Raw genomic sequence first — 15,147 nt, forward strand, 5'->3', positions numbered from 1 at the left:
CCATCAGCTCAGAGCCACGGAGAATCTCTGGGTGAGTCAGAGAGGGAGAGGAATTCTGAGTGAGACCTGAGCCAGATACAAAATCATTATCCTACAACAGGACGCACAACAACTGCCAAACACCCCAGGCCTACTGTGGCAGCCACGGTCATGCATGGGAATGAAAACTCTGACTGATAAGAGTTTAGTGAGGCACTAAGCTGAAACGATCCACTAAGGGAGCCATGAAAACCACATGAATGTCATGAATGCTGGAAAGATATGTGAAGAACAATTGGCATTAATAACACGTGTACAGTGACTCCCTCAAGCTGAAAGACCACCTTTGCTGATCACAAGCATATGTTGTGTTTTGGATGGTGCTGGTTTCCCCTCCAAGCTACATATACAGCAAGACCTCCTTGGTCAACCAGCTTTACTAGAAAGACAATCAACTTCATAATCTAAGTTTAGCTCTGAATAATATGGTTGTGTGAGTCCGGCAACTAAACCACAAACCACTATAAACCATCACAGAGATTCGTAATGATTTCCACTAGTCCTTTATTTAGGAGGATCTTGTCCTGATTTACATTCAAAACACATCACGGGCATGAAAAAGAAACGTAGCCTGTTAATTATTAGGCCTGTGGAAGCATGTTTCCACCTCAATGCAAAAATAAATAAATAAATCAGTCATACTGCAACATATATAAATTTGAAATTGTGGGATATTAAGTTGCAATTTTGAAAAATAAAGACACAATTACCTTTTTTTATAAGAGCGAAAGCGGGCTTCCATACAGGTTAGATGGCCTGCTTGAAAAACACAAACAAGCCTAGTGATAAAAGGCATCATCTCGACAGTACACTGTTTAAGCAGATTCTGCATATTACCTCATTCATTTCAACACTGAGTGTGTTTTCTTCTTCAACCTATGAAAGCTTAGCACTGTAGTGAGGGGGTTAAGTGTTGGAGCACCTGAGGGCCGTGTTTGTCACTTTTACCTTCCTGTTTTCCTCAAGGGCCTACTGTACCATGCTGTACTGCCCTCACTGCCAAAAACAGCTGAGTCAGAGAGGCGAAGATGGATTGTGTAAGCATGTGTGTGCATCCATGTGTGCATACAAGGGTGTTTGGGTGTGTGTGTGTATTTGCCTTGACACCACAAGAGACACTACAATGGGCAGTCTGGTGCTGAATCTGATGCTGGTGCGGTAACCTACAGCTCTACACTGGATCCTTGAGCCTTAAGCCCTCGGCCAGATGACACCACTGCCGGGGCAAATGAGACGGCCAATAAAGTAAGAACTCAGTAAGTCATACTGCATCATACTGTCAGCAGGCAACATTAATAATCTCTAATAGATGCGCTGTCAGGAGATTGATGGGAGGGTGGAAGGCCAGTAGGAGGGAGGGAACAGGAGATCTAAAGGAACATGCAGATGTGCCAGAAGGTCATTTAGATGAAGAACTACCAATGCTGAGATAAGAAACCGGACAAGGAACGCTTAACAACACAGATAAAGCATATCAGGTTATATATTTGATATATTTATTATGTAACTAAGAATCCATTTGGTAAAAATGAATTGACCGAACACTGGATTTCTATACATTTTGCATCAAGACCGCATTACCATCACCAGTGGGCATCAAATTTGAGTCGAGACAAATCACAACAGCAACATGCAAACTTTGATTATAGAGGGGTAAAGTATTTGAAAAAGTGAGAAAGACAGAGGTACAAAACTGTTTACATCTAAGTTGCAAAGAAAAAAAAAAGGATGGTAATGACATATAGTCATTGACAATAAGTGTACAATACAATATATATGAATGTATTGCAGATTACATGCACCACATCAGTGTCACATGATCCACTACCTACAAATTAATTGACAATAATACATGCAACAAAGCCTCAATTAATTGATCAATCAAAATACAGTAAAAACACTATTATTGTGAAATATTATTATAATTTACTCCAGTCTTCAGTGTCACATGATCCTTCAGAAAACATACTGATATGGTGCTCAAGAAAGATTCCTTATTACTATAATATAAAATAATAATAATAATAATAATTGTTAACTTATTATATTAAAAAGTTTTGGTTAATATTTTTTTGTGGAAACTGTAATATTTTTTTCACAATGAATATAATTGGATATATAAATATGAAGTTCAAAAGAACAGCATTTATTTAAAATAGTTTTTTTGTATCATTAAAAAAGGTCTATATATATATATATATATATATATATAGTATATATTATACATATATATATATGAATATACAGTATATATTATACATACACATGCATACATAATATACATGCATTTATATATATGTACACACACACACACTCACACACATACATATATACAGTACATATAACTTATGAAAAGTACTGTAGTACTGTTTTGATTGCAACATCCACAATGTTTCATGTTGTGATTCTTGTTTTCATGTTAACAGTGACTTCTCTGATTGGTGGATCCAAGAATTATGATAGTTCTTCTCTTCAAATTCTGAAATTAATCCTTTAAAGGGATAGTTCACCAAAAGATGAAAATTAGCCCATGATTTACTCACCCTAGACGTATCTGGCATTCCCCTTTCAGACAAACACAATCAGTTTTATTTAAGGGTGTAATCACACTAGGCACGGTTGCCCTGAACCGAGCACGAGCACAATTAGTTCAAAACGCCTTGTGTGAGTACACCCTAAAATTGTCCAGGCTCTTCCTAGCTGTATAATGGCAGTGAATGGTGCCCCTGTTTTTGAAGCCTTAAAAACTGCAACCATCCATCATAAAACTACTCTGACCGGCTCCGGGGTGTTAATAAAGACCTTCTGAAGCGAAATGAAGCATTAGTGTAAGAAAAATATTGATTTTTAAAAATTTATAAACTGTAATCTCCAGCTTCCAGTAGCTCAAGCAGGCACGCCGCACGTATGACGTAGGTGTAGCGGAAAGCGCATTGTATATTTCACTGTATATTTAATAATAATGGTTTCACTGTATATTTAATAATAAAATACAAAAACATCCAAAAAAAGCAGTCAATATCCAACAAAGACCTCATAACATCACACCACAAGTAAACAGAGAGGACATCATTACAGGCAGAGCAGGTGAATTCATCATCAGAGCCCAAGACACACATGACTGGGCCCTTCATGTCTCCCACCAGACCTGCTTATTGTTCGTAATCAACTACTACTGTCAGGTTGTGCTCTTGTTATTGTAGTTGCAGCCCATAAACACACAGGCACATCGGGAAGACAACAGCATTCGTGCTGGCAATATTACAGATCTTTCCCCTCTCTCTCTACACTCCACTGAGGCACTGGACTGGAAAAACCACACCGTGCTGGTATAAATAATTCATTACTGATTCAATTTTAAACCGTGGATGGAAAGAAAGGAAAAAAGATTGCTCCTTGAACTTCACTTTCCCTCCATTAGTGATTGCCTTCTTCCTCTTGTTTTTTATTCTGCATCTCCTTCTCTCTCTTTCTCATATGTACACACATGCATAAATTCTGAGTTTGGTAATGGAGTTACACAAACACTTACACATACACACCAGATATCGACATATACACACACAAGACATTTCCAGACTTTGATAATGGAACAGCGAAAGGATGGAGGGAATTTAAGCCACTGTATCTCCCTGAGGTCATAAATAGTCAGCGGAAATATTATGTTTATTTTCTGTCAGAGATGAGAGACACAACTGCATACATCAATTGAACATCCACAACTTGTAATTTTGAAGAACGAGAGTGTCACAAAAAAAGGAAGGTCATTCGGTTTATGACAAGATTTGAGCTGCAAAGAAAAGGAAGGTCAAGTCCTAACTAATGTATCTAGAAAGGCCTGTATACATTAAAATAATTCAAAAATAAAATATACAATAATAATATTATAAATAAATAACACTATAACTATATCAAATTACAGGCAACTGGGGTAAATATCACATATCCAAGACTAAGATTGTCAATACTTAACACTATAACTATATCAATTAATAAATCCATGTATATGAGCATGCAGTACATATTTAGTATGCATACTATACTCATCAAGTATGACAACTTCACAAATTAAAAATGCATACTACTAATATTATCCACTTGAATTATATTATACTTGCGTCATGTTAAAATAATTTTAAATATAGATACACCAAGTTTTAATGTTTTTGAAAAAGTCTTATGATCACCAAGGCTGCATTTATTTGATCAAATATACAGTAAAAACAATAATATTGTAAACTATTATAATTTAAAAACTGTTTTCTATGTTAATATATTCAAAACCATTCTAATGTGCTGATTTGGAGATCAAGAATAAAATAATTATTAATGAATTATTAATTATTAATTAATTATTAATTAATAATTATCATTATTAAAAACGGTTGTGCTGCATTTTTTCCCCAAGATTTTTTGAATAGATAGTTCAAAAGAACAGCATTTATTTGAAAAATAATATATTTATAAAATACACACACCACACTCTTTAAAACAATAGTAAAAATAAAACAAAAAAAATTATATGTAGTTAAAACATAGTTATGCAATGTATATAATGTGTATAATTGAGTATTGAATACTACATGGAGGTAGTACTTACACTATATACTGCATGCAAGAAAAGCCTAAACAATTGGTGGCTGTGTATAAACTAAACACTATGAAAAGGCTAAAGCAGTTTCACAACTGTTATAGAAAAATATTGCAAATTTAAAAGTTACTGAAACAGTTCCTAAATTAGCTTGTCTCCTAATGTGAGCGGAGAGCAGTCAATTATGCAAATTATTCAGGTAAACTAATAAAGAAAGTCATTCATCGCTGCTTTTACTGAAACTCATTTTTATTCATTACTCCTCATAAAATTATTGCTGAGACAACTGGGAGTGCTAAGACAATGTGAATCACTCTCAACATTAACCTTTCAATATCAAGATCGGTATCATGAGCATGATCAACAATTCTTTTGAAACCTCAAGTGTCATCTGTTGCATCACAAAAAAAAAGTTTGCATAAGCGATAACATGCATGCATAAGGGGCAAGAAGGACACCACAGCTGGTGAGACTCTAAGCATGATAGACGAGAACTGCCCCACCCACATCTGTCAATAGCATTGCTACAAAGCCGATATGCTGAGTATGTATGCGTGTAAGCGAGCAGCACGTGTAGGGAACACATCTCATGCTCTCTTCCTCTCTATCGTCCCTGCAAGGACATTATCGGTAAGCTATTTCATCTGTGTCATCCATAAGGGACCATATTTGAGGAGCATTATATAGACCAGCGGCCATATCCAGAACCTGTTTCAATTTAATCAGGGTTGTGTAATCGTAGCTTATGGGCTCCTTGCCTAATGTGTAAGACAAAGCACTTTGAGACTAATGGATGCCGCTCTGTCATGTGCAAGGAACATCAATATTTTGTGCATTATGACTGGAATTGGGACCAGCAAGATCATAAAAATATCATGCAAGAAATAACAGCATGCATGCTATAGAAAAATGAAATAAAAGAAAGAGATTTTGCAGTCAAATTAATATAAAATCACTTAGTAGTCGGTTCTTGTGTTTTACAGTTCAAATGGTGGTTATGTGTTCTTATCAGCCACAATCCATTTCACTTTTATTCCACATAATATATCAACCCAGGGAGACATTTATGACATTCACCTGCCATTTGACCCTGGAGGCAGAAAAAATGTCACACTCAGATTTATAGAAAAGATCCTTCCAAGCTATTGATGGATCAACACAGGTTTGACAAAAAGACAACCTTATCTACAGATCTCTTAAAGTTAATCTGTAATGTCTGTGTCACACTGCACTTTTTTCATTTAATTCATACGTACAGTACAAGAATGCGGAAGACAGGAAACGCAAGCTTATGCGAATTTCTCTGCATTCCAAGTTTGGTGAATTCTGCCCTGCAAATTCATATTACGTGAAGAGAACAGAAAATCAGCTTGGCCTCTTAGCTGAATTAAGGATTGGAGTGTTGCACTAAAGTGAAGATCGCATATTTGTACATTTTGTATGTACAGTATTATATGTAGCATTATATTTTTTTAAAAAGATGCGGAGAGCATGACGTCACATTATGACTGTTGCAGGGTCTGTAGAAATATTGAGTCCACAAAGTCTAGTGTGATCCACAGATAGTGGTCCGTCAGCCCCTGATTATGGGATCAGAATCCCGCCAAATGTATTGCAGTCATAGATTGAAAAATAATAAGCATAAATAAAACATTTAAAAACACATGTAAAATAATAAGGCACAAAACTGAAAAACAAATGCAATTTTTTTTTTTAAATAACAAACAACGCGGTCATTTATCAAAAAATAATAAGCTGAATCAAAAATGTAAACACATTTAAAATTTTATTGCACAAAACTGAAACATGAATTTAAAATTTTCCAAATCGCAAACAAAATCAGGTTTCCTTCTCATGTTATTTTTTTTGTGTGCTTATGGTCTTTTCCCCTTTGCTCTTGTTTCCACGTTCTGCGCTTGCGTTTCTAAATGTTGCAGTTAGAGTTTCATGTAAATCAGGGCGGGCTTCAGCGTCACCATTGGGCCACAACTTCTAGATTGACAGCTGCTCCTCTAGCCAATCAGTCCAAGGGGGAGTTGACGTCACTCCTATGCGACTCATGGCTGCTGTGGCAGGTGTGTGAAGCTGGATAACCAGCGTCAGCAGGCAAATCCCGGACGATCTCAGGTAATTAGCCATAAATATTTTGTTAATGGATGACAGAAACATTCCCTTTGTGTGTTATGATATTTTCTGCAAGCTCTGTGTAGTCCCGACTAGGCCGATATGTAGCCCGCTAACACGTATCTGTTAGTTTTGGTTTAGTAAGCAATCTTCATATTTTAGGCAGTAGGGCTGCACTATAAATCGCACGCGATATTTGATGCGCAGCTTGTCAGTAAAGCCGGTTCTGTAATCAGCGGTAAATCTCCATCACCTGCGCACTTTTCATGGAGCAGCATTTACTACACAGAGCCGTTATGCTGCTCCATGTGAAAGCGCGCAGGTGATGGAGAAATACCCGCTGATTACAGAACCGGAATGCAAATACAGTATTTTATGTGTTATATTTGAGGTTGTAGCTAGAAGGGATACAGCTACAGGAAACCAACATTAAATATTTTTTTTCTACCAATTAGATTGTGTTTTTATTAAAGTTAACACCTACCCCAATGCCAAACCTACACTTACAGTAATGCAGATACATTAAAAATCATTGTTTAGCATTAGAAAAAGGACGCGATATTGATGTGCGTAAACCCTGGTAGGAAATGTCAGGACACCGCCTTTACTGACAAAGACGCGCATTAAATTATCGCGTGCAATTTTATCGTGCAGCCCTACAGTGCCAAAATATAAAGTATTGCTTACTAAACCAAACTAACAAGACACCTGTAAACGAGCTAGATATCGGCCTACTTGGACTACACAGAGCTTGCAGAAAATATCATAACACACAAAGGGAATGTTTCTGTCACCCATTAACAAAATATCTATCGTCCGGGATTTGCCTGCTGACGCTGGTTATCCAGCTTCACACACCTGCCACAGCAGCAACGAGTCACATAGGAGTGACGTCAACTCCCCCTTGGACTGACTGGCTAGAGGAGCAGCTGTCAATCTAGAAGTTGTGGCCCAATGGTGACGCTGAAGCCCGCCCTGATTGTACATGAAACTCTAACCGCAACATTTAGAAACGCAAGCCAGCAGAACGTGGAAACAAGAGCAAAGGGGAAAAGACCATAAGCACACAAAAAAATAACATATGAGCAGGAAACCTGATTTTGTTTGCGATGTGAAAAATTTTGAATTCATGTTTCCAATATAATTTTAAATGTGTTTACATTTTTGATTCACGCTTCTTATTTTTTGATCCATGACCGCGTTGTTTGTTATTTTTAAAAAAAAATTGCATTTGTTTTTCAGTTTTGTGCGTTATTATTTTACATGTGTTTTTAAATGTTTTATTTATGCTTATTATTTTTCGATCTATGACTGCAATACATTTGGCGGGATTCTGATCCCATACCTGATCTATACTGTGGATGTCAGTGTGATGTATCTGAGTTATGTTGAACTGGCAAGAATAATGGAGCAAGAATCATACCATATTCCATTCTCAGAGAAAATACTGTATACTGTAACACACACTGAGACAGCAGAAGAGGTAACGTGGAAATGAGATGTCTGTGTGTCAAGACATAAAACACTTGGATTACACGGATTATATATCCAAGGCACAGTCATTTTGCATACTAAATTCAGTTAGTATGCATACTCAATTAATGTATTAATTCTATGTATGAATGATTTAATGATTTACTATGCATACTACATTGAGTATGCTTAAAACATTGTCTCAGAATTCAAATGACATGGATTTAGTATGCATATTATTCACACTGCACTTCATTTAGGCTTTTCTTGCATTTGTAATCAACTGCAAATCTGTGCAGCCAAGTGAATGCCAAGTAAATGTTGTATGCAACTAAATGCCATGTAAATTTAGTACATTATCCAATCCCTTCAACATGCATTTAAATCAATGAGGGTGCATATTCTTAAGTTGTATGCATTATAAATATGTGTAGTTATCATGCTTGATCAATGTAGTATGTATACTAAATATGTACTGTATAGTATGTATTCCCAATCAGTGTAATACAGTCATCAATTTAGCATGTATACTACAAAGATTTAGTTTGATTGAATTCGGTGTGCAGAAATAACAAAGCTGAGCCTTGGAAATATAATAAATAAAATGAAATAAAATAAATAGAAAAAGTTCATTATAAACAGAAATACATGCATCCCTGATTCCAAAAGGCCTCATATAACTTCATGTAAAGAATGGCAAAAGGAAGTGGATGGAACAAAGAAGGTTTGAGACGAAGACTCTGACACAAAGTTCATTGTACAAAAAAGATACAAATTGATAAATACAATCTAGCAGTCCTAATTACTGAAAAATGTTACACTTTAGATGTCAAAAAGGAACATGTGAAATACAACCATTTTAAGTCAGGACAAAAAAATGACTCAGCTCTGGCTTTAATATTTAATTTTTGAGGAGATCTATTTCAAAACAATTATGCCTGCAGCAAAAATATTATAGAAGCTTCAAGGACCACAAACTGTTTGTGTGCCTTGACTAATAATCTCAGGTGTCATCTGTTGCATCTCAAAAAAAGTTTGCTTAAGCGATAACATCCATGCATAAGGGGCAAGAAGGATACCACAGCTGGTGAGACTCTAAGCATGATAGACGACAACTGCCCCACCCACATCTGTCAATAGCATTGCTACAAAGCCGATATGCTGAGTATGTATGCGTGTAAGCGAGCAGCACGTGAAGGGAACACATCTCATGCTTTCTTCCTCTCTGTCGTCCCTGCAAGGACATTATCGGTAAGCTATTTCATCTGTGTCATCCATAAGGGACCATATTTGAGGAGCATAGTATAGACCAGCGGCCATATCCAGAACCTGTTTCAATTTAATCAGGGTTGTGTAATCGTATCTTATGGGCTCCTTGCCTAATGTGACAAAGCACTTTGAGACTAATGGATGCTGCTCTGTCATGTGCAAGGAACATCGATATTTTGTGCATTATGACTGGAATTGGGACCAGCAAGATCATGGAAATATCATGCAAGAAATAACAGCATGCATGCTATAGAAAAATGAAATAAAAGAAAGAGATTTTGCAGTCAAATTAATATAAAATCACTCAGCAATCGGTTCTTGTTTTTTACAGTTCAAATGGTGGTTATGTGTTCTTATCAGCCACAATCCATTTCACTTTTATTCCACATAATATATCAACCCAGGGAGACATTTATGACATTCACCTGCCATTTGACCCTGGAGGCAGAAAAAATGTCACACTCAGATTTATAGAAAAGATCCTTCCAAGCTATTGATGGATCAACACAGGTTTGACAAAAAGACAACCTTATCTACAGATCTCTTAAAGTTAATCTGTAATGTCTGTGACATACTACACTTTTTTCATTTCATTCATACGTACAAGAATGCGGAAGACAGGAAACGCAAGCTCATGCGAATTTCTCTGCATTCCAAGTTTGGTGAATTCTGCCCTGCAAATTCATATTACGTGAAGAGAACAGAAAATCGGCTTGGCCTCTTAGCTGAATTAAGGATTGGAGTGTTGCAGTAAAGTGAAGACCACATATTTGTACGTTTTGAATGTATTATATGTAGAATTATACTTTTTAAAAAAAGTAGCCCGCCAGAAGAGCATGACATAGCCCGCCTGTAGCCCCACAAACAAACTGAATCTTCAACTACAACAAACATATATCTATACTAATATTTAATTTTTGAGGAGATCTATTTCAAAGCAATTATGCCTGCAGCAAAAATATTATAGAAGCTTCAACGACCACAAACTGTTTGTGTGCCTTGACTAATCATATGAGAATACAAATGAACATTCATATGTCTTTTAAATAAGTACAAAAAATTACAATTTTACAAAAAAGTTACAATTTGCCTGTATTCTGACTTTTAAATGTTCATAAAACACTAAAACATGTTTCCGCAATGTTAACAGTTAACAGTGCACAGCGCATATTACCAATATATCTTTATGAAAAATAATGATAAAAGTGTTATTTTACTGGATCTGAAATCAATGAACAGTGGCATATTTGTGACAGATTATTTTTCTGCAGTAACAGAAATTCCCTAGATTCATTCACCACATTCATCTGGTATTTTTGCACAAAATTGTACTAATGTTAACATTTTAATACAGCTAAACACAAGAAGATGGCTGGAAAAATTCAATTGCACACAGGAATATGGGTGTTTTTCAGGGTATTTCACGTTTTGTTGTCCAGGCAGGCATCCAGAGACATTTAAAGTCTTTATCAGCGACAGAGCTTAAAGTTAAGCAATGTGGCTTTAATGACAAATGTGGTCTTATCCTATCAGGTAATTAATTATAATGCAATTGGGCTAAACCTGATCTCTGACATTATGCTACTATATTTCACCTGTCACTCCCAATCTCAGTGGACCTCTCTCTCTCCTAGTCTGCTGCCTCTAGTGGTGTGAACATGGCATTACAAAAGCATCTCCCCATAGATCACAACTGAACCTTCCAGAATCCTGGGCAACGCATCCCTTCAAGTTGGCAGGATCACAGACAGATTGGTAGCGACTCAGGCACAGAATAAATATAGCCCGTGACTGAAGGTACTTACTGATATGTATGACTTCACCTTCTCCTATTAGGTAACAAGACAAATGCATGCTCTCTGCTGTATGGGAATCTGGGCCAGGCCTTGTGTAAGCCATATGGATGCAAAGCATAAGATCTTACACACACAGTAAGATAAGCTTAGAGACATGAAAGTACTGTGGAGTAATTAATATTGTGTTGTACACAGCAGCACTACTTCAGATACCATCTTTTATAAGTCAAAATAATACAAAGCACCAATGCACCTAGTAAATTATGTACTATATGCAATTTCTAAGAATTAAATAGGCTTTGTGTCTTTCTTAAAGGGTATGTTTAAAATAGCATACTACGTACTATACTGTTTCTGCAGTACGCATTCTCTGTAGAGATAACAAACTGTATGCATGTATGGAATACTTGGTAAAGGTTCCAAAATGGGGCTTTCGGTGAATAGAACCTTTGTGGAATGGAAATATTCCATGGATGTTAAAGGTTCTTCATAGAACCAAAGATGTCAATAAAGAACCATTATTTTTAATAGTACAGGTTTAGCCACATGATCTGCTGCATATGCTAAAATGTGTAGTATACAGACACTAGACACTGAGCGAGACACTATATCCCACAATGCACTGCACTTAAACTTCCATTTCCGGTGTGATGAATGAACAGTAAGTTTGTGCACTGCAACATACCCTATATATTTAAAGTTGCAGAATACAGATTTACAAAAAAATAAATAAAACAAAATTGTATGCAGTTTATTATGCAGTATGCAGTAAGAGCTAATAATCCATTCGGAACACAGCCAGTTTCTCTGCGACTCACACTTCGGGCACTTGATATCATTTTTTTCCTGGACGGCCACCTCAGGGATGTGTAAAAATCACAACACAAGTGTTTGTCCACCAGCAACTGGGATCTCACAAGGCCACAGACCGTCCAAAACACTCTGAGACTTTCAGGAACACAATGACACTAGGCGTCTGAAATCTTTGACATGAAGTGTCATTTTTAATTTATCATACCAATTACTGCACCACATTGACTACTGAGGGGGGAAAGCACGTCATGATGATAAATGTTAAAGTCTGCATGAAATGAAAATTCAATCTACTTTGTAAATGCATGCTTCAGATCTTATTGCGAATGACTCCCCAATGTATACCGTATGTTTCATTTTTTCTATATATATATATATATATAATATATATATATATATATATACCGTAATAAAAAATAGATGTTTACTTTTTTTTTAAAGAAAAATCAAAATGCTTAATCAACATGTCATAACTCAATTTTCCAATGAAAACAATCATCCTTCTGGTAATGCTGGAGTTCTCCAATCATTTAGTTCGCTTAAACCCTGCACCTCCACAATCTACAGCAAGCTCACATTAATTTTTAATCGCAACACAAAAATCACAAAATCCAATCAATAACTGATGGATAGAACCAAATCCCTGCCCTACTTTTTTTTTTTCTTTTTCGATAATCCATTACACACAGTTTTACATCACAATACAGAAGAGAAGTTCTATCACTACATCTGCTTCATGGCAACTGTTAGAAGACATAGCAATTTGAATCACAAATGTCACCTACATGTGCAAGGGCCAGAGTATAATTCTTGACTTAAATATTGTACTGTTTTATTTATTTACTAACTTTTTACTTCTTCTTGTTGATTTTTAATTATAGACCTTGCTTTCAACTTTTCTAAAATAAACAGCAAAAGTCTAATCATATTATATTCCTCTCTTTCTGTTTTTGTTTATGTGCCAGTATTTACACTTCTGCGTGACAATGGTTGAACTCATGTACAGGGTTACAGTTTCGTTTACACCTGAAGCTGCAAAATTTTCAATTAAGCTCATACAAACTGTATTATAAGGTCACATCGTGCTATTAGGCCTATTATAAATGGTTTGCATTTTGACTTGAGACAATTATCTCCAAATACACAATTATGAAAAAAGCTCAAGGGTGACATATGGAGAGTAAGTGGTAAGCTGCATATTAAACATAGCACCATTTTAATCAAATAAAAAAAAAGCAACAGTATCATCAAACATGTCCCGACTTCATTTTTCCAGACCCCTGAGTAATCTCAAGGGGTCACTGACAGCCTTGACAAATGCTCCATCAGTCGTCCCTCTCATGATTAAACAGCCAACCCTCAAGGCCAGTCTTCAGAGTGATCTTTAGACTCCAGAATCTTTTTTTCGCCCTCAGTGTCACTGCCTGTGTGTCACCAACCCGCTTCTGTTAATTGGCGCTACACTGACATTCTACCACCGCCGGCCACATATCTCTGCCCGATCGTGTAGTTACGCGAGAATGCTGATAAATGCTAAGCTGACAGGTTTTATGAGCCTTGGTGAGCAGACGGGAATTGAGTCATCACCCCAGCCTCTGCCAATCTTGTTGTCTTCAGCTCTATCCTGAGTCACGTGTACTTCTGGGCTCCCCCTGCTCTCGTGTGAAGGCAAAATCTGAATGCATGCGACCATACATCATCACATGCACATTGGTGGAAGGTAAGGTAGGAGAATAGGCAGCCAGAGGGCTCAGAGCAGCAGTGCTCACATAATGCACTACAGCTCCCATACCATCATACAAACTGTAATGAGAATGGGCGGCCGATGCAGGTGCAGACATTATGCTCACGTTCTGCCAAAGGTCACGTTTACAGCATCGATATGAGGCGGTGTAGCACACTGATGACAGGCGGAGGGAATGCGACAAACAATGAAGCCTGTGGCAGGTGCATCTGAATACATAAAGCTATTGGTTTGCTTTGATGCAGCATCAGTCAGAAACAGCATTTGCTTCTAAATCGATTGAGAAGGATGTTCCCCCGAGGGGCTACTTAACCAATCATTTCAGTCATGACCCCCCCTCGTCCGCCCTGCCAGACATCAGCATCTTCCTCAAACACAATCTGTGAACGACCAGCTATAGCTGACTGGTTAACACAATCACTCAGTGATATGTGTGAAGGTGTGCTTATCCTCCTCGAAACAGAAAAGAAAAGAGGAAGGTGTTTTTTTTTCTGTTACCTTGCGTCTACGGTCTCTCGATCTGTTCCTTTTCTTGATCTTCTCCTCCTCCTTCTCTCGCAGCTCTTGAGCTGCGAGCTCATGTAGGTCCTTGTTTTTGCGGATCTGCTTAGCAGCTTGCGCCATGGTGCCGCTGCAACAAGCAGTGCTGTGCCTGTAACGGAGGCTGTCACTGTCCCTGCGGTGGCCAGTGCGTGAGAGACGGTGGCGCTGTGCGCGCCTGAGAGGAGTGAGCGCCCTGCACGACTCTAGGTGGCCAGTTCCCTCAGCATCGTGCCACAAAAGAGATGATGCTGCTGCCTGCCTGCCTGCTTGCTCCTCATCCAGGCAAGATCCTTCCCATCCCCCTCCCTCTCTCTCTCCCTCTCTCTCTCTCTCTCAACACACCAGTCAGTCACGCAGTCCGAGCCTCAGAGTCAACAGTGTAGGGATACTGCAGCAGCTCGATTTTTCTCCCTCCGTCTCTCTCTTTCTCACTCACAGTCTCCCATTTTTCTCAGCAGAGATACTGCCAACTGTTTACCGCGCGTCTGTTGTTATTATCGTCATCTTCTTTGTGCAGATCTGCGGGATGTAGGTGAAACCATCAGTGCACAAATTCACAAATTTAGTGTTTCTTTCCACAAAGACTGGTTTTGCAGATAGTTGGCAATGAAAATAAAATCTTTTGTTTGATTATTTACTGTATATTTGCCTCTCGTACCACCTTCTGTGCTTGGTTTCTAGTTTACATTAGTGTGATGCATTCAGTTGGGTTCATTTTCTGGTTCTAATTGAAGGCAGGTTCCCCTCTGATTGCT

At 37.6% G+C, this 15,147-nt stretch overlaps 1 protein-coding gene across 3 annotated transcripts in view; it reads right to left on the reverse strand.

The window, feature by feature from the left end:
• The window catches only part of LOC109060160 (ankyrin-1-like), a 70,357-nt gene extending 55,530 nt beyond the window's left edge, over window positions 1-14,827 (reverse strand). For 2 of the 3 annotated variants that reach the window (XM_042778961.1, XM_042778959.1), the window contains exon 1: window positions 14,348-14,787. In XM_042778961.1, coding sequence (XP_042634895.1) covers window positions 14,348-14,473 — 126 coding nt within the window. In that variant the 5' untranslated portion in view covers window positions 14,474-14,787. Of the gene's footprint in view, window positions 1-14,347 lie in introns of all 3 variants that reach the window. The other variant, XM_042778960.1, reaches the window with a different exon arrangement.
• Between the last annotated feature and the right edge of the window lie 320 nt (window positions 14,828-15,147).

Source organism: Cyprinus carpio, chromosome A21, assembly GCF_018340385.1.
Source record: "Cyprinus carpio isolate SPL01 chromosome A21, ASM1834038v1, whole genome shotgun sequence".
Taxonomy (NCBI): domain Eukaryota; kingdom Metazoa; phylum Chordata; class Actinopteri; order Cypriniformes; family Cyprinidae; genus Cyprinus; species Cyprinus carpio.